General features: G+C 47.6%; 2 protein-coding genes across 8 annotated transcripts in view; both read right to left on the bottom strand.

Annotated features, from left to right (window-relative positions):
• Window positions 1-25,457, bottom strand: part of LOC126929204 (protein PET117 homolog, mitochondrial) — a 549,430-nt gene that overhangs the window by 420,322 nt on the left and 103,651 nt on the right. The window lies entirely within an intron of this gene.
• Window positions 1-25,457, bottom strand: part of BANF2 (BANF family member 2) — a 37,255-nt gene that overhangs the window by 7,563 nt on the left and 4,235 nt on the right. Inside the window, exons 2-4 of one of the 5 annotated variants that reach the window (XM_050745408.1) lie at window positions 17,116-17,496; window positions 6,569-6,731; window positions 4,315-4,443 (exon numbers count right to left, since the gene is read on the bottom strand). In XM_050745408.1, the coding sequence (XP_050601365.1) occupies window positions 4,315-4,440 (126 nt within the window). In that variant the 5' untranslated portion in view covers window positions 4,441-4,443; window positions 6,569-6,731; window positions 17,116-17,496. Of the gene's footprint in view, window positions 1-4,314; window positions 4,444-6,568; window positions 6,732-17,115; window positions 17,497-25,457 lie in introns of those variants that run through there. The other 4 variants (XM_050745409.1, XM_050745406.1, XM_050745405.1 and 1 more) reach the window with 4 other exon arrangements.

The following is a 25,457-nucleotide window of genomic DNA, read 5'->3' as shown; positions in this document are numbered from 1 at the left end:
GCAGAAATAAGTGAGTTAGCCACATATGTGATTTTGATTTTCCTAGTAGCCACAGTAAAAAAGGGGAAGGAAACAGGTGAAATTCATTCTAATAACATATTTTCTCTCATATTTCCAAAATACTATCATTTCAACATGTAATCAATAAAATAATTACGGATGAGCTATTTTATGTTCCTTTTTCGGGCTCAGTCTTTAACACTGCAGGGTATGTTTTATATTTCTAGTACATCTCAGTTTGGACGAGGGCACAGGCACCTGCGGCCGCTGTCTGGATCTAGATCCTCAGGCCACAGCCGATTGCCCCTGGGAAGGGCAGATACAAAACACCCAGAAGAAGGCCATCACATATGGCTTTTAAGCTCCTGAAGAGGCTTAGGTAGATCCATGGCAGAATCAATAGTTTTGAAAGTCCTGACTTAAACCAGGAGCCGGAGACCAGTTCATGCCATAAACTAAAGCTCTGGGGAAAATGGGGACAGGCAGTAAGAACAGTCCCCTCCCAGCACCCCACATCTTCCATTAAAAAAAGCTGAAAGACCTGTGCGAGAGGAGGAATGGAGAAGGTACTCGATGTAGGGGTTGGTAAGAATTTGAGAAGGGGGCTCCCAGAGAGGTGACAGGACAGCCAGATAAATTGGTGGTGGGGGGGGGTGGCAGTGTCTCATCTCCCCCAGGGCATCTAGCACCCTGGGGTCTCTGGAGAGAGCCGATGGCTGAGTGAGGAGCCCAGGGAGGTAAGTGTGAGGGTGGCCCACAGGCCTGCATTCCAGCAGGTGCACAGAGAGGGTGCAGAAAGGGCTGAGAGAGCAGAGCCCATGGGATGAGGCCAGGAACGCTGTCATAAGCAAGGGTGGAACCCAAGGTGGCTTTGTGCACAGCAAAGAAACTGAGGCTGAGCCCCAGCCTGGGGTGGGACGGGGAGCAGGGGAGGGTGATGGCTGCACCTTGGCAGAAGCCAGCCAAGACAGGAGGTCGCGTGAGGCCGAGAAAGATGTCCAGGATTAGGTCTCCTGCAGGCAAGGTATGAAAATACAAGAGGCCGGGCGTGGTGGCTCATGCCTGTAATCCCACCACTTTGGGAGGATCACTTGAGCCCAGGAGCTGAGACCAGCCTGGACAACATGGCGAAACTGTGTCTCTACAAAAAAATAAAACAAAAACAAACAAACAAACAAATAAAAAAACACAAAAAAATTAGCTGGGCATGGTAGTGCATGCCTCTAGTCCTAGCTACTTGGCAAGCTGAGGTGGTTGCGCCCAGGATGAGGAGGTTGCAGTGAACTGAGATCACATCACTGCACCCCAGCCTGGACAATACAATGAGACTGTCTCAAAACAAAAACAAAACCAAAAAAAACAAAACTAAATAAAAACCACCAAGAGCCGGCATCTTTATTGGCTGAATCTGAGAACCTTGTCTTGCCAGGATCTGCCCGCCCGGGATGCTGTCATTGCTGGCCCTGACTTCAGATGGGTCCTCACCCTGAAGCACTTGCCCATCTTGGAGGGGCCACATCTGGGTCTCCTCCTGGGTCTCACTACAGGCCCCGCCAGACTCCAGACCCTGATACGGGGTCTCACCGCCAAATTTAGTCTAAGCCTCCTCCCTGCTGGGCATGACCACCTGGCCATGGATCTTCTTGTGCAATTTGTGATGGTACAATCCACGGTTGCTCCAGTCCTCACCTGGGAGCGGACAAGGCACTACTCCTCGGAGCCCTTGTCTCCTCATTGGTAAAGTGGAGAGAGGGACCCTCATCTCAATCACAGGTGTGGGTGCCTCAAAGCAAAGAATGCAGGTGACAGCCCCAGTGCCAGTGCCTAAAATTAGCAGCTCTAGGAAAAGTGCTCACTGCACTGGCCAGGAGGTCATGGACACAAGAGGAGCACATCTCCAGGGACCCGGCTGCACACAGACAAACCGTCCCCACAGCCCTGGCTCTACAGGCAAGTTTTCAGATGCCTGACATTTTTCCATTATTCATTCATTTTTTGTTCTAAAACCCACCCACCTATAATCCTCATTTAAAACACAGTTAAGCTATTCGTACACACAGACTTAAACTGGAAAAGGCAACACTACAGAGACAGAAAATAAACCAGTGGTTGCCAGGGACTGAGGCTGGTGAATATGAAGAGCACAAGGGAATGAGTATTTTGAGTAACGGGATTGCTCTGTGTCTTGACTATGGTAGCAGCTGCATCACTGCATGCATGTGTCAAAACTCGTAGAACTATGTACTACAAAGGGTGAAATTTACTGTATGTATGTCCATTATACCTTAATAAAAACATTTTTAAAATAATGAGTACAGCTGAACAACAACAACAAAACCCCACAATTATGGACACGTTTAATCAATGGTGTTCGACATCAGAAGAGTGGTTACCTCTAAGGATAGGGGATAGCCTTGGCCAAGAAGAGGCACAAGAGAACCATCTGGAATTTTGGAGACATCTGATTGCTAGATCTGGGTAGTGGGTACATGGGTGTACCTATATGTGTAAAAATTCATTGATCTGTACCCTTTTTATCAACACATATTCTCCTAGGTATGTTACATCACAACAGGAAAGTAAAAAGAACAATTATTTCTTTTTCTAAAAAAGGAATTTTTGCTGGGCCTGATGGCTCGCACCTATAATTCTAGCACTTTGGGAGGCCGAGGTGCATGGATCACTTGAGTCCAGGAGTTTGAGACCAACCCGAGCAACATGCCAAAACCCTGTCTGTACAAGAAATACAAAAAATTAACCAGGCGTGGTGGCACACACCTGTAGTCCCAGCTACATGGGAGGCTGAGGTGAGAGGATCGCTTGAGCCTGGGAGGCAGAGGTTGCAGTCAGCCTAGATGGCACCACTGCACTCCAGCCTGAGCAACAGAGTGAGACCCTGTCTTAAATAAATAAATAAATAATAAAAGTACACAAATTTTTTTCATTTAAAATTTGTTCCCTAGGGAATAGTTCTCCCTCCTCCATCTGGAAGGAAAGAATCCAATCTATCCAATAGGGCGCTTCCGTTTCTGACGATAGCATCTACTGGACATTAAACTGGCTCGCAGATTGGGGCGTTATTCCGAATATTTACCAGCTAGTGCAGAGCCGTGGGGTAATCAGAAAACCACGGCTCTCATGGTTCAGATTTAGATGCAAACCAAACTCGTCATCGGTCATGTGTGCAGTAGTTCCCAGCCTCTTTGGGTGTTTCTGTAACACTGTCCTGCCTGGTAGACTGACTGGGGCACAGAGGAGAATGAATAGCAACAGCTCTAGTTGGTGCCTCTCCTGACCGGGCGTGCCATGTTCTGTGAGTTCACAGCCTGCCTTGTCTATGCTCACTCTCTTTGCGTTTTCTTTGGGACTGTCTCTTCCTCTCCTGAGGCCCTAAGCAGCTTTTTAAAAGCCCCATAAAAACAAACAATGATGGCCGGGCGCGGTGGCTCACGCCTGTAATCCCAGCACCTTGGGAGGCCGAGGCGGGCGGATCACGAGGTCAGGAGATCGAGACCATCCCATCCCGCCTCACACAGTGAAACCCCGTCTCTACTAAAAATACAAAAAAAAAAAAAAAAAAACTAGCCGGGCATGATGGCGGGCACCTGTAGTCCCAGCTACTCCGGAGGCTGAGGCAGGAGAATGGCGTGAACCCGGGAGGCAGAGCTTGCAGTGAGCCGAGATCACGCCCCTGCACTCCAGCCTGGGCGACAGAGCGAGACTCCGTCTCAAAAAAAAAAAAAAAAAAAAAAAAAAAAACCCCCCCCCCAAAAAAAAAAACCCAACAAACAATGACATAGAAAAGGATATTCCAATTCCACTGGATATCCTTGAGGTCATTCTTGGGCTGAGAGTGACATCATAGAATAACTCACTCTGGTGTAGACCACAGGCTCCTGTTTCTTCACTTGCTATTGCCAGGCTGGTGCCCTGGCAGGGGCAAGCGAGATGCCATGGGTCCCTTCATGGGGGTGTGGAGTGCACCTAAATCACCCATTCTGACAGTTCGCCTCAGACCCCGGCGGCTGACCTACTTCTGTTGACCCCTGAGTGTTTGAACACCAAGTGAATCATGCCCAGCCCAGCTGCTCTGAGCTGAAACCATTCTGTGTGTATGTGCCCATCATCTGCAGGCCCTTGAGGCTGCCTGAGCATGTGGGGTCAATAGCATGAAAGCATGTGGCACCCCGCCAAGCGGCAGCTTTGCTCTCTGATGGCCCTTCACAGGGACACGTGGCAGGAACTGCCATCTGGCAGGACTAGGGGAAGAAAGGTAAGGAAGAGAAGTCAGAGAAGTAAGAAAGAATGAATTACCTTGTTGATACCTTTGGTGACCAAATTGATTGCGAGCTCATGGCTGATGCCATCCACCCAGCAGACATCCTTTTCTCCAATGGGTTCAGAGAGGAAGGCTCTCAGCCTGGGAGACATGTGGTCCATCTCCTGCGACAGCAGTGGGGAGAGAGGAGGATTAGCAGATACCTGACTGCTCCCAGTGTGCATGGACACTGGGGAACTCCCTCAGCCCACCAGGGACTGGGGCAACAGATGGCAGAATTCTTTCCGTCATCCAGCATTTCCTGGGGTCTGCTAAATGCAGGTGCACCTTCACACATCCATTCCTACCTGGATGGACCAAGAGAGGCCTAATGATGGCCACAGATGAGTTGAATAAATTTCCATGAAAATAGTGTGCTTAATATTAAGAACTGCGGTGGGTTTTTTCCAACTCACTCCATTCTAAATGCCTAAAGCAACAACTTGCTTCTCTTAGCTAATTAACCCACCTTCTCTCTTAACCACCCAACACTTTAGTCATACTTTTATTTCAGTGTTCATCACACTCTATAATAGTGTAAACTCGCTAGAAACTCTTCACACTGGCTCAAATCGTAAAGAACACATTCTAGAAATCCAAAGCCTGCAGGTGGCAACGGGTCGCAGCTTCATTCCTTGGGGATTCTCCAGCTTTCCCTCCTTGTGTTGGCTTTATTCTTGCTTGGCTCCCCTCACACTGGTGAAAGAGCTGCTCCGGCACTCATCGGCCTCACCAACTCCACCCCGAAAGAAGGAAGAGAAGATGGCTTTTGCTTAAGTCGCCTCATTTGTTGCCTGTGCTCCAACTTTAGCCAGATAAATCAGCTTTCCCAAACAGCAGGACTTGCTCATCAATTTCCTGCAACTGCAGATTGCAGGCCCCAGGCAAAAAGACTCTCTCTCTTAGCAGAACTATTTTCATCCCTCTCCACTTTTAAATGGACCACCATCTCCCAGAAGTTGAGTCTCCTAGGACCTTAATGAAGACTGCCAGAGGTAGCCAACATCCTGAATATTTCCTGGAAGATCTCAAAATATCATGGGCTCCATAAGCATTAGGTCTGTATGCCGGCAAAACTGGCCATTTTGTTAAATGAGGGTTACCATCTTCCTAGTTTTTTGTTTTGTTTTGTTTTTGTGATGAAGTTTCACTCTTGTTGCCCAGGCTGGAATGCAATGGCATGATCTTGGCTCACCGCAACCACTGCCTCCTGGGTTCAAGCGATTCTCTTGCCTCAGCCTCCCAAGTAGCCGGGATTACCGGTGTGCGCCACCGCGCCTGGGTAATTTTTGTATTTTTAGTAGAGACAAGGTTTCACCATGTTGACCGGGCTGGTCTTGAACTCCTGATCTCAGGTGATCCGCCCACCTGGGTCTCCCAAAGTGCATTACAGGCATGAGCTACCGCGCCCGGCCGCCATCTTCCTAGTTTGATAGAGACATCTTTGCTGCTCTCCGCCTGAATGTCTCTTAACCAATCCACGTTTAAGGTTTGTTCATTGTAGCATCCCCTTCCTGGTACAAAATTCTGTGCCAGTTTGGACAGTTTATGATGAAAGTATCAGAAAACTCAGTGTAAATCAGTTTACATAATAAGGAGGTGTTATTAGCACATACTACCGAAAAGTCCAGAGGTAGATCAGATGTGGCTTGAGCAAGGCTCCAACTTGATTTCCCGGCAGCTCTCTCGACTCAGTCTTTCTTTGTGAATGGGCTCAGTCCTCAGCTTAACTCCTTCGTGGAAGTAACTGGGCTGCAGCATCGCTTTTGCAAGCCACAGCCTTCTCCCCAAAAGAAACACAAAGCTGTCTTTTCCTAGAGGCCCCCAACAAATGCCCTCTCTGGTTCAAACCGTAATATGCCAACCCCTAAAACAAAAATTATGGTCTGTGTGTTCTACCTCTGGGCTCAGCAAGGCAGTCGGTGCCCCTCAAAGCCCATGGGTTGCAGAGGTGGGGCTGGGGGAACCAAAATCAAGATAGTTCTCCTGTTCCTGGGGATAGTTACCCCACACCATCTGGGACTATGTTACAGGAATGACCCAATGTCCTCCACACATTCCCCAGTAGATCATGAGGCCCCCAAGGGCTGCAGCTGCCTCCTAATGGCCTTTGCTCCCCACTCCAACACCAGCCCCTCTGCCGAGCACATGGCAAGTATTCGATGACATAAATGATCAGGTGCATCCAACGCCTCCCTTTCACAGCCCCGTCCCCTCTCCTGTCCCCACCCTCCCCATTCTCCTCCAGACCTTTCTATAAAGTCGAGCTCCTCGTGTATGCCTTCTTGCCCCGAAGTACGTTTTGTAACACTTCAGAAGACACTGAACTCTCCCAGAAGAGATGAATCCAAAGGCACTGATTTTGGTAGTCAGGGGGCTCCTAAGAAAAGTGGCCTTGATGTGTCAGCAGATTCTAGGAAGGGGAGCAAAAGACAATGAGAGGTTGTTCAGGGTCCCCTGACTCTGTGGGTCTTAAATCCACAGATGTGTGAGCCGAGGGCATCGACCTCTCTTCAGCAGCTAAATAGGAATCTGTCTCTTCATCTGTGAAAATATGTTTCGTAAGTACAAGATGGTGTTTAACACAGGTGTTAACAGGAGAACGCCTCAGCACCCATGGCTTTATGGGATGATGAATTGGGATTGAGAATTGGGGTTGATGAATTGGGTGAGAATCCAGAATTTCTGAGCAAGTAAAAGCCTGAAAGTCTCATGAGCCGCTCTGCCTTTGCTGAGGGAAAATTCCATTCACTATCCATGCTGGCCATCTGTTAAGTTAAACATCTCTGCCTATGAAATCTAAGAATAAATGGAAACTACAACATTGCTATCAATGCATCAGCAGCATCAAAGACGGGTAATGGTTAGTAACACCTTGTGTGTGTTTGCTTTTCTCACACACCTGATCTCACTTTGATCCTTGCAACACCTCTGGGGCGGGGACATAGGCAGTGATTTTTGCCCTCCTGGGGCTCTCCAGCAACGTCGGAGGTCAGAATAAAAAGGTCTTCACATTCTTTACCACTCCTTTGGCTGCAACAGTGGTGCTCAACTGGGGGCCATTGGCCCCCATCCCCAGGGAACATTGGTAATGTCCAGAGACATTCGAGTTGTCACGCCTGGGAGAGGGGGAAGGACTATTGGCTCTAGGGGGCAGAGGCCAGGGCATGGCATCCTGCCATGCACACAACCAACACACAACAAAGAATTATCTGGCCCTAGGTACACAACCACCCCACAACAAAGAATTATCTGGCCCTAGGTACACAACCACCCCACAACAAAGAATTATCTGGCTCTAGGTGTCAATAGCATAGAGGTTAAGAAACCCTGGGCTGCAAGTAATGAAAAATCCTGCCTCATGTGGTCTGAAACAATAAATGCATTTCTAATCTCATATGACAAGAAATCCTTTGATGAGGTGGACCCAGGATCTTATCAGTCAATAACTCTGTGTGAACAAGGGCCAGGATAGCTGCTCCCAAGGTCCCAAGATGCCTCCAGAATTTGCTTGGGTCCCATTCCAATGTGCAAACTTCCAAAGAGGCTGGGCGTGGTGGCTCACGCCTGTAATCTCAGCACTTTGGGAGGCTGAGGCAAGCAGATCACTTGAGGTCAGGAATTGGAGACCAGCCTGACCAACATGGTGAAACCCCATCTCTACTAAAAACACAAAAATTAGCCAGACATAGTGGCATGCTCCTGCAATCCCAACTACTCGGGAGGCTGAGGCAGGAGAATCACTTGAACCTGGGAGGTGGAGGTTGCAGTGAGCCAAGATCACGCCACTGCACTCCAGCCTGGAAAACAGAGTGAGACTCCGTCTCAAAAAAAAAAAAAAACTTCCAAAGGAAGGAGAGGCCTTTTCTTCTTGCGTGTCCTTAAGGGGAGGCAACCTCTCCCAGAAACTCTCCAGTGGAACTTCCTTTAGTTTCATTGGCCAGAACCAGGCAACATGCCCACCTGTAAAGCAGCCACTGGTCAGGGGAGTGGGACCGCTATGGGGGTGGATGAGGTGAGCCCCCTCTGAAACATGAGGCTACTCAGAGAATGTCAGTTTCTGTAAGAAGGAAGGAAGGAAGGAAGGAGGGAGGGAGGGAGGGAGGAAGGAAGGAAGGAAGGAAGGAAATGAATGCTGGGTAGGCAAACAACAATGTCTGCTACATCTTCTGATCTCCTAAACCCTGGTCTAATATTTGGTTCATTACAACTCTGGCACTTCTCAAAGTGGAGTGAGTGCCCGAACCACCTGGGGGTTTTTTGTTTAAAAATGCAGGTGCTGACTCAGCAGGTCTGGGACAGGCCTCAGATACTGTGTGTGTGACCAGCTCCGAGGAGAGGTGACGCTGCTGCCCGCAGACCTCACTTTCACCGGCAAGACATTCATGATGCCACTTACTCTTTGTATGTTATTGCGTGAATTGTGGTAAAATATATCTAACATAAAATGTCCCATTTCAATTATTTTTAAGTGCACGGTTCAGTAATGTGAAGTGCATTCACATTGTTGTGCAACCAATCTCCAGAACTCTTTTCAACTTGCAAAATTGAAACTCCATACCCATTGAACAGCAAGTCTCCACCTCTCCCTGCAACCCCTGGCAACCACTATTCTACTTTCTGTTTCTGTTAAAATGACTACTCTAGATACCTCATATAAGTGGAACTTACATATAAGTGGAACTGTGTAGAACTTGCCCTGCAGGTAATTTGAAAAGAAAAAAAAAATTTAAGTGGAATTATATAATATCTGTCCTTTTGTGTTTGGCTTATTTCACTTAGCATAATGTTCTCAAGATTCATCCATGCTGCAGCATGTCTCGGAATGTCTTGCCTTTTTAAGGCTGAACTATATTCCATTGTATGTGCACAACACATTTTGTTTATTCTTCATCTATTGCTAGATGTTTGCGTTGCTCCCACCTTATGGCTATTGTGAATAATACTGCTACGAACATGGGTACACAAATATCTCTTTGAGAACCTGTATTCAATTCTTTTGGGTATATACCCAGAAGTGAAATTGCTGGATCATATGGTAATTCTATTTTTAATTTTTCGAGGAATTGCCATACTGTTTTCCAAGCGACTGTACCAGTGGCACTTATTCTTAAACTTGACAGCACATTAGGCCTCACATGGGGAGAGTTACAAATTACTGATGCTTGGATCCCACCTCCAGAGTTTGATTTCATTAGCATAGGGTATGCCCTGGACATCAGAAGTTTAAAAAGCTCCCCAAGTGACTCAAGTATGTTGCAAAATTGGAGGACCATGTCTTGTCCTTTGCTTCTATCTGATAAAATTCCAAGCAGATTTGCTGGGATGATGGGGTTCCGGCTAAATGGGCCTTAGTGGTGGGATCTGCAGCGTCTGTGCTGCCATATGGTGCACGCTCGCAGCTCCCAGGCTGCATCTACCCCCAAATCACCAGGCGCATCATGTCCTCATTAGCCATCAATAGGAAGACAACTATGACCCCAATGGCTTTGAAGTCAGAGAACTTCAGAGAAGACAGACCTCAATAACAAGCTGCTCCTCTTTTTTTTTTTTTTTTTAATTGAAAAAAAAAGATCTTTACTTCAAAGGAAATTTTACCTGGAATTCCTTGATATAAAATAGATCAAAGCAGAATTACTCTCTGTTGACTTGGGAATGAGAAGAGGGCACTAGAGCCCCCCAATACATGATGCCCTCCCCATGCCCCCTTTGTGCTCCCCAAAATCCTTCTCTAATCTAGCCTAAACCCCTCATTTCTCCCATAAGAAAACCAAGGCCCAAGAAAGTAAATGACCTGTTCAAGACAATGCACCCGGGCCGGGTGTGGTGGCTCACGCCTATAATCCCAGCACTTTGGGAGGCTGAGGTGGATCACCTGAGGTCAGGGGTTCGAGATCAGCCTGGCCAACATGGTGAAATCTCGTCTCTACTAAAACTACAAAAGAAAATTAGCTGGGTGTGGTGGCAGACACCCGTAATTCCAGCTACTTGAGAGGCTGAGACGGGAGACTCACTTGAACCCGGGAGGCGGAGGTTGCAGTGAGCCGAGATCAAGCCATTGCACTCCAGCCTGGGTGACAAGAGTGAAACTCCATCTCAAAAACAAAACAAAACAAAACAACAACCATGCACCTGGCAAAGCACACTAGCTCTCCGTCTTCCAGGGGAGCGCCCCTCTTCTAAGGCATCCCTCTCGTAACCCTGGGTGAGCTGCAGGGTTGGGTGCATTATGGACAGCTTAAGCACTTGGCCATCATACAACAGAACTAAGCAGATGCCTCAACATAATCCTGCCCTGTAAAAGTTCTTGTATTACAGGGTGTTCTGTCAATGACCCTACTGCATTTTGAACCACAAAGTCCTGTTTGGGGAGAACACAATGGCAGGGAATGACCACAATCAATTCTGGTTTTAGATGCTTAGAGAGTCACCTTTTTAAAAAAGGAGTAAAGGAATCAGTAGAATTTAATCTCAATTCCCAAAGGAATGATCTCCCAGTTGCAAATGTTTGACATCCTTTAAGGTTATTTTTAAAAGCTGTGTGACAGGTCTTCATAAGGAGGTGATCACAAATATTCCCCCTCTATCAGATAAATGGGGTGAGGATGGGGGAACTGCTCTAATGCCATACAAATGGCTATTTGGGGCTTGAGATACAATTTCCAGTGGGGACATTATACATGGATTCAAAAATGGACATCTCTTCCACCACTGGCTGGAAGTGAAGTTGTTATTCTCTAAAAATTCTACAATGCGTGGTAGCTCATGCCTGTAATCCCAGTACTTTGGGAGGCCGAGGCGGGTGGATCACCTGAGGTCAGGAGCCCTGTCTCCACTAAAAATACAAAAATTAGCCAGGCGTGATGGCGGCTGCCTGTAATCCCAGCTACCTGGGAGGCTGAGGTAGGAGAATTGCTTGAACCCGGGAGGCAGAGGTTGCAGTGAGCTGAGATCTCGCCATTGCACTTCAGCCTGGGCAACAGAGCGAGACTCCATCGCAAAAAACAAAAAAATTCTACAACACAAAAAGTGACTCCCATTAGAATACCATTGTTTTTGCAAAAGGTCAATGGGAAAAGTGCAATATTTTCATATATTATTTTGCCATTAACAGATTGCTGCATGAACATTTCTAAATATTATGTAATATGTGATTTCAAATGTGTGTAATTAAATTATGAAATCAAACGGTAGATGTAAGACTTTTTTTTCTGTATCCCTAAAATTTATATATTCAAGTGGCCAAAAAGCATTTTTGGAGATTTTCTTGCTGAGAAACTGTGAGATTATCTTATTTTCCATGTTTGCTTTATATTTAGACACATATGGTATTGCCTACCCCAGGAAAGTGGGATGTTAATACTTAAAATTAGTGTTTTTCCCTCACCTATTGTAGAGGGTAGTCACAAGGTATATTACAGGGGTTGGGCAGGGGAATCTGCACCTGTGGGAACATGGTTGAGACTGTTGCTACTCACATTTTGTTTTATAAATTATCCCACATGACATATTTCTTTTGGAACTTAATACCAAGAAAAAAGCATGCCTTTCAAAATTGGTATATTTCTACCTTTATGATAAAAAGTAATTTGTAAAGATCTTATTTCCCTTTTTACTTGGCCTACTAGGAAGCTCTGAGCTAACCCTAATGACGGCATAGGGAAACTAGCCTAGATGAACAGCTCTTTCACTTTGTAGTTAAATTTGCTTCTTTTGCTCAGTGCCTTCATTTTCTGTTTCTGCTTTTATTTTAAAATGTAGATTCATATATTCAAAGCACTGACATCCATTATTAAAAGCTACTTTATTACATAGTTAACACCTCAAAGATATGGAGAATATAAGTATCTCCCAAACCAAGCAGATTTATAAGAAAACAGAGCATCTACCCCTATGCCCTGGGAACACTCCAGTCTTGTAGCACCAAGCGGCAGGGAGAGCATGAGGGTAAGAATGACCCCAGGGTTGTTCCTTGGAGGCCTGCTGTGCCTTCAGTCTGCAGTGAGAGGACAAAGGGACCTCTGCACTGATGGAGTAGAGCCCAAGGGAGCCCAGATGCTCACCCCTCAGAATCTGAAGGAATACTGTCTGTCAATGCTGCTTCCTGGCTCCCTGTACCTCTACCCACACTCCCCAGAATTGCAGTTTCTCCCTTCAAATGACCAATGTTCTCCCTTCAAATGACCTGAGAAAGAATGAAAATGAGGGTGGCTGGCCTGGTGCCGTCACTCACTCCTGTAATCCCAACAATTTGGGAGGCCAAGGCAGGAGGATCATCACTTGAGCCCAGGAGTTCAAGACCAGCCTGGACAACCGAGCAAGACCCTGTCTCTCTTTTTCTTTTTTCTTTCTTTCTTTCTTTTTTTTCTTTTCTTTTTCTTTTTCTTTTTTTTTTTTGAGACGGGGTCTTGCTCTGTTGCTCTGGCTGAAGTGCAGTGGTGCAATCTTGGCTCACCGCAACATCTGCCTCCTGGGCTCAAGAGATTCTCCTGCCTCAGCCTCCCGAGTAGCTGGGACCACAGATGCACGCCACCCCACCTGGCTAATTTTTGGTAGAGACAGGGTTTCACCATGTTGGCCAGGCTGGTCTTGACCTCCTGAGCTCCAGTGATCCACTCTCCTTGGCCTCCCAAAGTGCCGGGATTACAGGTGTGAGCCACTGCACCTGACCTGTCTCTTTCTTTAAAAAAAAAAAAAAATAGAAAGGAAAGATGGGTGAACCTGGGCAACATGCCACAACCTTGTCTTTACGAAAATTACAAAAATTAGCCAGGCGTGGTGGCACACACCTGTGGTCCCAGCTACTTGGGCAGCTAAGGTGGGAGAATTGCCTGGGCCTGGGGAGGTAGAGGCTGCAGTGAGCAGTGGTCTCACCACTGCACTCCAGCCTGGGCATAAGAGGGAGACCCTGTCTCAAAAAAAAAAAAAAAAAAAGAAGAAGAAGAAAAAGAAAAAGAAAAGAACAGGGGTAACCTTCCTATAACACTGAGGGTCGGACTCTGAAGGGCCCTCTCCCACCTAGGCTGTTAAGGGTCTGAGGAGACCCTGTCAGGCTGCACTCATGCATTGGAGGGAGAAATGCCCCCCATTTTGGATGGAAGCTCATGGCCTCAAGAGCTTCCACAGGGCTCCATTTTGTACAATCCACTCAGGAACTACTTTTCAGGGTGTACCACGCTCACCACAGTATCCTGGGGTGGGCAAGTGACCACCCCTCACTTTCTTGGGCCATGAATCACTTCCTGTGAGGGCTGCTTGGCCTGAGCCTGCTGTGGCCATGGTTGCCACACCTGTGGAGAGCTCACCTGAGAAAGAAGCCCGTGTGGAGGAAAGCAGCTCTGAGAGAAGGGAAGAGACAGATTCCCCAATAATCATTTGCAGGCCTGGATTTAGATATGCCTGAAGGCGCCTACCCTTGGACTTTTCAATTATGTCAGGCAAAATACACAAAATAGGCATTTTTGCTTACTTCAGTTTAAGTTAGGATTGTGCCTTTTATAACAGAGTTCTAACTAATGACCCCTAATACTCATCTCTCACTCACTCATCCAACAAGTGTTCTGGGCGCACCCTTTGTGTACCGAGCACTGTGCTGGGCACAAAGGCTTCCCCATTCCACCCAGAGGGATGGGGCGGGGTCAGGCCCATGGCTTAGGCATCAGGAATGAAACAAACCACTTTCCAAAGACCATTAATGCTCGTTGTTCAAAAATAAAGCAATATTTGCCTTCCTCGCCGTTAGCTCCGATTCCACAGTGGGAAACAAGATCTTTTCTTTCTCTGCTCCTTGTTGGCTGTCTTACATATGGCCCTTTGATGATACATCCTTATCTTGATGGGTCTACAGGTGATGAATAACCAAATACATTCAACAGTTCCTCAGACGTTCACTGAGTGCCATCTGTATGCAAGGCCTTGAGCTAAGTGTATGAACCCTCGGGACAATGTCTTCTGCAGATACCACTCCCAGAGAAAACAGAACCAGCCCACGGCAGGGCACACCATACATGGTATACTAGCCATAAGGAGGCATTCCCAAAGGCAGGGATCCCTTTTTCAGGGAACTAGGATGGAGGGGGCGGCTCAGCTTCACGGACTCTGGGTCTGGAGGTTCCTGTTAACTCCTGCTGGAGGAGCTAGGCTGAGGGTAGGAAATCCTTGTCTGACCTTAGCTCCACCAATGTCCAGCAGAGCGACCTTGGGCCAGTCACCTCCATTTCTTATTTATAAGATCAGCGTTGAATTCACTGACCTCATCCTTCTGGTTCCTTCCTACATTTTGTCTCTGTTCTTTTACAGTCTCTAGATGATATAAAATTCATACAGGTCCACAATCCCTAAGATACCATTTTCATATCCCAAATGCTCTGAAATCCAGAAATTCTTTTTGGGGGCACAGGGCGGGGGGAGACTTACTTGGCAGCGAACGCTGGCCTGAACTGACATGAGGCTATTTATAGTCTTTATTATCCCAGTTAGTGTGAATATTTATACACTCCACCACAGGAATATTAATGGGTTTACAGGGTGCTGAGCCAGGCTCCACTAGGAATGTTCTGTAATATACAAAAGAGGCATCACATCATTGCACATTAAAAAAAAAAAAAAAAAATTTTGAGTTCCCTAGAACTTCTGGCCCCAGCAATTCTAAGTAAGGTTTTATGGATGTGTGCTAAGATCACCGTGCCTGCAGCCAAGGTAAACTGCAAGGATCCATGAAGAAGCCAGCTTGTCTCCCAGCTTGTCCAACCTCCACCTTTGTTGTCCCAAGACTCTGTCTCCCAACCTTTGTGAATAGCATTGTCCCTTGTCTATAAAATTCCATCTAGGCTGGACATGCTTGTCTGATAGTGGTTCTAGCTAGGACTATTTCTGGTTGCATTTTTCCTTCATGAAAATATTCCCTTCCCTTTGGGGCCCTGTTATCTGCAAAGGATCAGGAGCTGATGAAATAGAGTAAGTCATATAAAGAATGGACAAGCCTATTAGTTCACCTTCCATGGATGAAATATCTACATTTGTAACAGATGTATTTTTTTTCACCTTTTATTCTTCTTTTTCTTTCTTTTTGCTTTCTTTCTTTCTTTTTTTGTTTTGACAGAGTCTCACTCTGTCGCCCAGGCTGCTGGAGTGCAGTGGTGCAATCTTGGCTCACTAAAATCTCTGCCTCTTGTACGTAAGCCTCCCGAGTAGCTGGGATTATAGGCACCTGTCACCATGCCCGGCTAATTTTTGTATTTTTGGTAGAGATGGGTTTTCACCATGTTGTCCAGGAGGGTCTTGAACTCCTGACTACAGGTGATCTGCCTGCCTCAGCCTCCCAAAGTGTTGGGATTACAGGCATGAGCCACTGCACTCAGACCACTTTTTTGTTCTTAATTGTGGTAAAATACACAACTTAAATTCTTACCATCTTAACATTTATTTATTTATTTATTTGATATGATTTATTATTTATTATTTTTTTTTTATTTTTGAGATGGAGTCCCACTCTGTCACCCAGGCTGGAGTGCAGTGGCCTGATTATAGCTCACTGCAGTCTCGAACTCCTGGGTTCAAGCAATCCTCTCGTTTCGGCCTCATGAGTAGCTGGGACTATAGGCACGAGCCACCACACCTGGGTAATTTTTTAATATCTCTGTAAAGATGAGGTCTTGCTATGTTGCCCAGGCCGGTCTCAAACTCCTGGCCTCAAGTGATCCTCCTACCTCTGCCTTCCAAAGTGCTGGGATTACAGGCATGAGCCACTGCGCCCGGACTATCTTAGTCACCTTTAAGTGCATAGTGCAGTAGTGTTCAATGTATTCATGTTGTGCTAATCTTCAGAACATTCTCATACCTAATACACAACAGCTCACCATTTCCCCCTCCTCCTAGCCCGACAAACACCATTCTACTTTCTGTCTTTATGAAGCTGACTACTCTAGATGCCTCATGGAAGTGGAATCACACAGGAGTTGTCTTTTGGTGATTGGCCTATTTTACTCAGCTTGATGTCCTCAAGGTGCATCCATGCAACAGGATCTCTCTCTGTCTCTCTGTCTCTCTGTCTCTCTCTCTGTCTCTCTCTGTCTCTCTCAGTCTTTCTTTTTAAGATGGAGTCTTGCTCCATCACCAGGCTGGAGTGCAATCATAGCTCACTGCAGCCTTGAACTCCGGGGTTATGTGATCCTCCATCCTCCCGCCTCAGCCACCCGAGTAGCTGGGACTACAGATGTGCACCACCATGCTCAGCTAATTTTTTAATTTTTTTGTAGAGATTGGGGGTCTCCCTAAGTTGCCCAGGCTAGTCTTGATCACCTGGCCTCAAGTAATCCTCCCTCCTTGATCTCCCAAAATACTAGGATTACAGGCATGAGCCACCGTGCCCAGCCAGGATTTTTCCTCTTTCTAAGACTAAACAACATTCCACCGTATACAGCACATTTTGCTCCTCCATTCATCCATCATGGGAACCTGGATTACTTCCACCTTCTGGCCATTGTGACTAATGGTGCTATAAACACAGGGGCACTCTAACATGTTTCTAAACCTCTCAATGTACACCCCCTTACGAGTAGAGCATTTTGATCCCATCTTTCTCTGCCATTATAACCCCACAGAGAAGGAGAAAGCAATGTTGGCTTGAGGGAGAAGGAGTTTCCCCAGAAGAGAGGAAGGGAGAATCTACCTTCTCCGCCCCATGGACTCTAGAAAGAGGAAGAAGGCTCACCTCAGTATCCACACTACCCTCCCAGGGAAGGTGGAAGAGTAAAGAAAGATGAATGTTCATGGGCATGGGGCTTGAACTTCCCTACCTGAACAAACATCCAGAAGTGGGCAGACTCTTTAGATTCCAGTGGGTAGAGTCGGGAAGGTTGTTGGGCTGTGGGAATGGTGCATGGGACTTGGTGGCTTGCCTTCCGGGACTTGCCAGGAGATGACAACAACGGTCACTTCTGAAGTGTCTTGGGCAGCAGTGTAGCAGCAGTAAACAGTGGCTGGGAAGATAAGCTTGAGCCAGTGCCCTTGGCTTTTTGCAGCAAAAAGTTCAGGGCATGATAGGGCAGAAGATGCTTTAAGCCCTGATGGATGAACAGAAGCCTGGAGTCAGGATGAAGAAGTCCCATGCATGGGGACCATACCACCATGGGCAAATGACCAGGCCACAGGCTGCAGCAGTGGAAACTAAGATAGCCCTAAAAGACAAAAAGGGGCTGGTCACCCCTCCACAGCAGGGAGCAGATTCCAGCAGTCACACTGCCACAGGCTCAGGCCATCATCCTGCAGATCTCACGAGTATTCAAAGTCCCCTCTCCCCACTGCCTTGAAGACACAGTCAGCATCTGTCTCCACACACAGCCATCACTCTTTAGGAAGGACAGAGGAGGGGCAGAGCAGTCCCTAAGGAGACTGCACCTCCCAATAGGGACTCTTTAACGCAGCCTGGAGAGAATCTGACTATTACATTGCAAGGAGACAGAGCCTAGTAGGTGCCATCGGTGCCATGCCCAGGTCTACTGGACCAGTTGGTGCACCCAGCTGCTACCAGTGTTGCGGGGATCCTCAATGTGTGGTCGTGGCTTTCTCTGGACTGTCACCTCTGCTGTGGAAGCTGCTACACCTGGAGACACCTGGGAGGTTGCAAGGCCCAGCCCCCTGCCTGAGGGCAGCTAATGGCCTGTGGATGCAGAAGCACAAAACCCTAACTCCCTTGTCTCAAGGTGGAGCCAACTGTCTGGTACCATTCCGGCTCCAGAGCCCCCCAGGGGGTCAGGCAGAAGCTGAGTGCCCCGGTCCACACCTCTCAGCTCCTCCCCTGCCCTCTCCTGCTTCCTTCACCAGATCAGGGGCACTGGAACCCAGGTCTCAGGCTCTGCTTCCAGGGAACCCCACCCAACACATACACAATTTGCAGCTACTCTGTTCTTACCACATTGTGTGGAGGTGCCTAAGAATAAAGAATCGTATTTTCTTTCTACGGGTAAGTGTGGTGAGAGTGAATCTGTAACTGACTCCACTGTGTAGTTAAACAATGTCTTCAGGCAAAAGTGACTCTCATGAGGGCTTTACAGGCCCTGGAGGGGATCCCGAGGAAGGCCATCTGGGGGCAGGCAGTGGCTCCACACTGGCCTTTGCCTGCAGGACGGTTGCTGTGCTGATCTCTAACCCAGACCTCCCAGGAGGTTTGTTCTCCGTTCCCACCAGAGTAGTGTTGCCAGATTTAGGTCATAAAAATGTCAGATGCCCAGTGAAATTTGAATTTCAGATAAACACTACATAACTTTTTAGTATAAGTATGGCCCAAGTATTTCCCAGACTGTACTTATACAGAAGGGGTTTTTTCTTGTTTATCTGAAATGTAAATTTCACTGGGCATCCTGATTTCATCTGGCGGCGCCCCTGCCCCCGCCACAACATTCCCACACAGTCTGACTCAGCAGAAGCCCCCAGATCTGCCCACACACCCAGCCCTGGGCTGCCAGGGAAGCTGCAAGGGTCCGAAGTTCTTTCTGCTGGGATTCCACTCCTGGCTCAGCCGCCGTTAGGCCGGCCGGTTATTCTACCCACTCTGGATCTGATGAAAGCCACAGACTGTTGAGACTCAAAGCTAAGGTGGAAACAGGATGATAATACCCAGCTTGGGAGATCACTGCAACAGCCTGTCACTCAGAAGTCACCTGGGAGGCAAGCACTAGTCTCGATGTCAGCTTGTCCCTGCTCACATGGAAAGAAGTCTGGTGCCGGCCTGGGCTCACCCCGGGACTAGAAACAGAATAAGGATCACAGGCAAGCAGGAGAAATGGAACCAAACTGAGCTGGCGAGTAAGGGGGCTCACGGTAACCGAGCACCTACTACATGCCTGCGTCTGTATGGCCATTGTCACACAGAGTCCTCAAAAACAGTTCTGCAATGTTAGAGAATTGGTCCTATTTTAAGAGATGTGAAAATGGAGGCCCAAAGAGGCAAAGGGGGCCACCTATCTAGTAAAAGGCGGTGATAAGCTACAGGCTGAGGTCTGGGTGGTTCCAAAGCCCAGGTCTTCCCTCTCCAGGACAGGAGTCAGAACAACAAGGACAGTTTTAGCAGATGCTGTCCCTGCCCTGCCCATGCCCCCCAGGGCTCACGGTTTCCATGGGGGGCTCTTTGCCCTGCAAGTGGGCAGGGCTGGGGACAAGACACCCTGGGAGCAGCCCTCGGCCAGGATGTGAGTAGGTGGGTAAGTATCCAGCCCCACACCCCTCAGGTGGCACAGCTCTGTGGCCTGTCCCACATTAGGTGATATCCAGACATCCCCAGCGGGAGGGAGCCCCCAGTGCTCATGGCAGTAACTGCTCAAGACCACCTTCCCTTTCCGGTCTCACATCCTCACTCCCTTCCTCATGGGACCAGGAACCCTTTCCATATCAACTACTTGCACTGCAGTTAGATTATCAGGTCAGCAACCGGGAAATCCACCTAAGAAAGCAGCTCATGCTTATCCAGGCTTACCAAGGCACCGTGCTAAGCTCCGCACCAAGATCATCTCATTTCATCCACCCACCTGCCCTTGGGATGAGATAGGTTCTATGATTATCCCATTTCACAGATAAGATAAATTAACTGACCTATGGCATTGCCAGGCCTCAAACCGAGTGGGTATCAGCCTATTATCTGTGTTCTCAACCACTGAGGTATTAATCAAGGCTTCCATTGAGCTTCTGGACAATCATTTTCTCTCCTTCTAGCTTTGGACTGACTTCCTCTGCTTGGGTGCAAATATAAACAGGGGACGCAGCAGTCGGCTGCCCCAAAACAAGGGGACATCTTGTGTACAGGTGGAGCTGTGTGGTGGTGCAGTGTTTTAAGCATTGCCTTCATTCCACTCATAGGATACTGAAGGCCCACGTGCCATGTATTCACCTCCCGTTCTTTGCTGGACAGAATGCCTCGCCCAAGATTTAATTTTCCTTCATTCCTCTGCTCTCACATTTTGTGCGTCCTGCCCTTGCCTGCTGGGCCTCAGCACGGTGGTTCTGGAGCCTCCTAAGGACCAAGGCAGCTGAGTTCCTCCAGCCCTCCAGGTCCACATGTCTCCGGATACGCAGGTGTGAGTATGCGCATCTCTGAGTCTCAGTTCAGAAATCGACTCTAAGTGACTTGCCTGATCTTCCCAAATGCAAAGACCTACTTAAGACCCTTTCAAAAGAAAGCTAGGCTTGTTGGCTCTGGCTTCAGAAAAGGGGCCAGAGCAAGAGTTCTATCTGTCTGATTTGTCTCCATTCAAAGCCAAATTCTCAAGGTTATAAAGAAAGGATTTCCCAGATTGTCATTGCTTTCATTGATTGCATTATCACCTGAGCAGTATCTTGCAGAGACTACAGATAGGAGTTTCAGTAATTTCTAAATAGCTTTTGGTGTTATATAACATCAGAAGATAAGCTTGCCATTTGTAAACATGCCCTTGGACAAACAGCATATACATATTCCTTAGGAGGAAAAGAATCTGTGTTTCTGGGCCTGGGAAAGGTGGTGTTCTGCCTCTACTAAGGGTCGGTTTCAACACTGGATTGTGGGGAAAGAGTTTAAGCTGGAAAAAAGATCTCAGTTTCAATGATCTTCTTAAAATCAGCCACCCTTTGAGCATCTATTAGAAGTTCAAATCATGGGTTGCAAATGAAAAAGCCAGAGGGACCAGGCAAATTAAAAAAATAAAGCAGTGAAGAAAACAGTGCAAGGGTGCTGGCAAATGAGGACCAACATTGGACATCCACTGGGGAGGTCACAAAAGTGCTATGGACTGTGTAGCTGACTGTGGTCCCACACACCCCATCTAAAGGAGGCCACCCATTTCTGGAATGTGGGTCCCACGTGACTAGATCTTGTGAGTCTTTTCAAGAGGAGCCCAACATTTAGATTTTTATGTACTAGTACCCAATTTTTAAATGTTGGGAGATCATTCAAATATTCATAATGCTATGTGGACCCAACAAAACAAAGCCATGCCACAGTTTGCCTCTCCTGCTATGCACCTTCCTTCAGGAAAAATGTCCCCTTGCATATATAAATACAATTTGACATCATATTTCAGGCTTTTGTGGATCAGGGATCTCAGGTTTTTTTCTGTTCGTTTTTGTTTTTTTCAGACATATCACTTTGTCGTCCAGGCTGGAGTGCAGTGGCATGATCTCAGCTCACCACAACCTCTGCATCCTGGGTTCAAGTGATTCTTCTGTCTCAACCTCTCGAGTAGCTGGGATTACAGGCATGCACCGCAACACCTGGCTTTTTTTTTTTTTTTTTTTTTTTTTTGCTTTTTTTTTTTGTATTTTTAGTAGAGACAAGGTTTCACCATGTTGGCCAGGCTGGTCTCAAACTCCTGACCTCAAGTGATCCACCTGCCTCGGCCTCCCAAAGTGCTAGGATTACAGGCGTGAGACACCATGTCCAGCCTGTAGTCAAGTTTTGATTCTTAGAAAACAATCTTGACTGGGGCTGGGTGCAGTGGCTCATGCCTGTAATCTCAACACTTTGGGAGGCCAAGGTGGGTGGATCATCTGAGGTCAGAAGTTTGAGACCAGCCTGGCCAACATGGTGAAACTTCATCTCTACTAAATACAAAGAAAGTAGCCAGGTGTGGTGGCACATGCCTGTAATCCCATCTATTCCAGAAGCTGAGGCAGGAGAATCACTTGAACCCAGGAGGTGGATATGGCAGTGAGCCGAGATCATGCCATTGCACTCCAGCCTGGGCAATAAGAGCAAAACTCCATCTCAAAAAAAAAAAAAAAATATATATATATATATATATATATATAGAGAGAGAGAGAGAGAGAGAGTCATATATGGTCAGGTGGTTCTCATCTTGAATCTTGGACATGGTTTCCCTGGGACGTGTTCTGACCTTCCCTGTGAAAAACATCTACAAACATGGACTGCCATTCTTGCCTCTGCTGTACTTCCATCTTCCTACTCAGGGGCCACATGCTACTCCCAGGTCCCAGCATCTTCCCTTAAATCCCTGCTGGGATTTTCTTTTCTTTTCTTTTCTTTTTTGAGACAGAGTCTTGCTCTGTCGCCTAGGCTGGAGTACAGTGGTGTGATCTCAGCTCACTGCAAGCTCCGCCTCCCAGGTTCACGCCATTCTCCTGCCTCAGCCTCCCAAGTAGCTGGGACTTCAGGTGCCCGCCACCACGCCTGACCAACTTTTTGTATTTTTTTTTTAGTAGAGACGGGGTTTCACCATGTTGGCCAGGATGGTCTCGATCTCCTGACCTTGTGATCCACCCGCCTTGGCCTCCAAACAAAGTGCTGGGATTGCAGGTGTGAGCCACCACGCCCGGCCAGGATTTTCATCCTTAAAGCATCCCTGGTGAAGCTTTGATTTCCAGTGCTTGCAAACCCATCTGAAAGTGCCAAGATGTGGTCCCTGGTCTCTGCCCTCTGCGTGGCCCTTGGGTGTTGGTGGCATTTAGATGTTGATCAAGTCATGCCTGGCCCGGGCTCTGCTCTAGAGGTTTGGATATGTATATTCCATCCTGCTCACAGCGTCTACTTTTCTGCATGGACTTTGGATAGAGTCACCTGGAAATGACCAAAGATACACATATGCCATCCCTCCTTCTTTGCAGAGAAGATGAGAAAGCCCTTTGCACTGATCTGCACTCTGAGCCACTGCCATCTGCTCATTGAATGCTCCGCCTCTCTTAGTGGCAGTGAAGAGGGAGAAGGAACCACAGCTGGCTGGACCTGTGTTTCATCTTGGCTTTACCCTTTACTTGGTGGATCTGTTCCTACCTCTCCATTCCTGCCATCACCTAAGGATACCCTACCACGGATGTGCTAGGTGTCTTGCTAATTCACAGACATCTTATTTAATCCTCAAAACAAAGCTATGATGTGGGAACGTATCTGAGTCTCATTTGCCAGACAAGGAAATGGAGGCTCAGACAGTTTAGTAACATGTCCAAGATCATGTACTTGGCGAGGAGAAGAGCCAGAGCTTGAATCCTTCGTGTTTAGCTCATACCCATGAGTTCAGCCAACTAACCAACAGCTACTTTTCTCTTCTTGATCTATATGGGTCATGATAATCCCCAGCCCGGGTCACTGAGTGGTTTAGATTGAGTTCATATGAAGTGCCCAGATGAATGAGGGTCTCAAAGGTAATGTTGCTATAACAGTCGCCCTCACGTCAGCACACCCCAGCCCTGACCGACAATCTCTCCCTATATTTAAAGTGTGTGCTTGGCTCTAGGAACCTTCCTTTCCCTCCACCCTTCAGCCTGGCACTCTTGGTGTCTGTCTGTGCTGACTCTCCGGATTTGGCCAACCTTCAAGCCCCTTCAACCTCATCAATGCCGTCACCTTGCCAGTTGGGTGGCTGTGTTTTCCTAAGTACAGACCCATGTGGTTTTCTGTGCCTCTCAGTAGTTCCCTCAGGCATGCAGCAGTGAGGGCCATGTCCCAGGCAGGGGTTGGGCACTCTGGGTGCCCATGGGCCCTCGCAGGAGCAGTGCTGTAGAAGCCCACAAACCCTTATGCAAGGATATGTGGGAGAAAGGAAAACGCACACACTCCAGACAGCAGGAGCACAACCAGGAGGACAGGGCTACCCTGAGGTACAAAGAGATGCTTCTGCAGGGCATGAAGTATGTCTCAGCACAGCATTTGGGGTAATCCCAGGATGAACTAGTTGCATAACCTTGCCCAAATCACTTTCCCTTCTTGGCCTTAGTTGCTTCATCTATAAAATGGGGAGGAACAGAGTTAGGTTACTAATTTTCCAAACAATGGTCCCTAGGCCTCCCCCATTCTCGGGGATTCACAATGTACACCAGCCTATTTACGGCTCTGAAAAGTCCTATAAAGCAAGGAAACTGCTGACCTGGCCTAGCCCATTGTCTTTTACCTTTCCTAGACCAGACAGCCTTTTAAGTAACATCAGTTAGCTTCCCTTGAACCAATGTTCTGTGGAACATGCGTTGGCTAATTTCCAAGATTCTTCTGGTGCTAAAGATCTTTAATTCGACAGCCCCTTTAAGTCTGTGCTAGGGGTCGGGAGGCCTGGTTAGCTGTGGGCCCTCTGGAATTTATGAGGTTCCTTCCCTCTGCTTTCTCAGCCATCACACAAGGACTCCAACACCTGTTCTCATGATCAACTGGGACAATTTTTTAGCTTCCTAACTGCTCTCTCTTCTCTCCAATTTTACATGGAGAATCACCTCTTCCTGCTTTCATCCAATGTGGCTTGGGTGGGGCCAGTCTCCCACTTAGCTCCAGGGATACACACATGACCAGGCCTGGCCAATGAGGTAACACATCCTCCTGGCCACAATGACTGCATCATTGTGGACACATGACCTCAGCTGGGCCAGCCAGAGAGAATCCTGGCACTTTTGCCAGAAAGATTAGGCAAGAAGTGGTGCCCCCTTCTTGCTGGGGTTGCTAAGCGAGTGTTCGTCTCTTCTTTCACTTGTGGGGGATCCTGTCAGAGAGATCCTGGCGATGCAGAACTGGAGATGGTGACAAATAGTTTCTTAACAACATCATTTGAGGGCCTAGATACAGCCAGTCCTGAAGCCATACATGCTCCAATCAATCCTTTGCCTTTTAACTAGTTTGAGTTTAGTTTCTAATCCTAACTGAAAGAGCCCCATTCCACCACGATGAGAACGAAATGTTAAAGAAGGAAGGGGCCTTAAAGCCTGGTAAATAAAGCAAGACATGAGAAATGCTTGGGAGGTAGAATGGGACAGTTACCCCATGGCATCATGTGGGCACAAGTCCAGATGCCAGGGAAGAAGGGACCGATCATGTAGACCTCAGCAACAATGGGTAACGCTTAACGCGAAGAAGTGATGTCCACTCTAGAAGTGGAATTGGGGGCCCTGCAATGTCAAACCTAAGCACAGGTTCAGATAGGATGCGTTCTAATACAGCCTTGCTACTCCACGTGCAGCCTGTGGGCCTGCAGCTTTGATGTCTCTTGGAGTTTGTTGGGAATGCAGAATCTCAGGCTCCACTCCAGACCTACTGAATCTGCATCTTAACCAGACCCCAGATGGCCCATGTGCATGATCAAAGCTGAGAAGTACCACCACAGCATTGTTGAAGTGACTGTGTAGTGTGTCCATAGATCCCTTCCTGCTGATATGAACATGCTGCCAACCCACCAGG

The sequence above is a fragment of the Macaca thibetana genome, chromosome 10 (genome assembly GCF_024542745.1).
Source record: "Macaca thibetana thibetana isolate TM-01 chromosome 10, ASM2454274v1, whole genome shotgun sequence".
Classification (NCBI taxonomy): domain Eukaryota; kingdom Metazoa; phylum Chordata; class Mammalia; order Primates; family Cercopithecidae; genus Macaca; species Macaca thibetana.
Note: the sequence above shows the minus strand (reverse complement) of the source record. Positions and strands in the feature narration are given on the sequence as shown.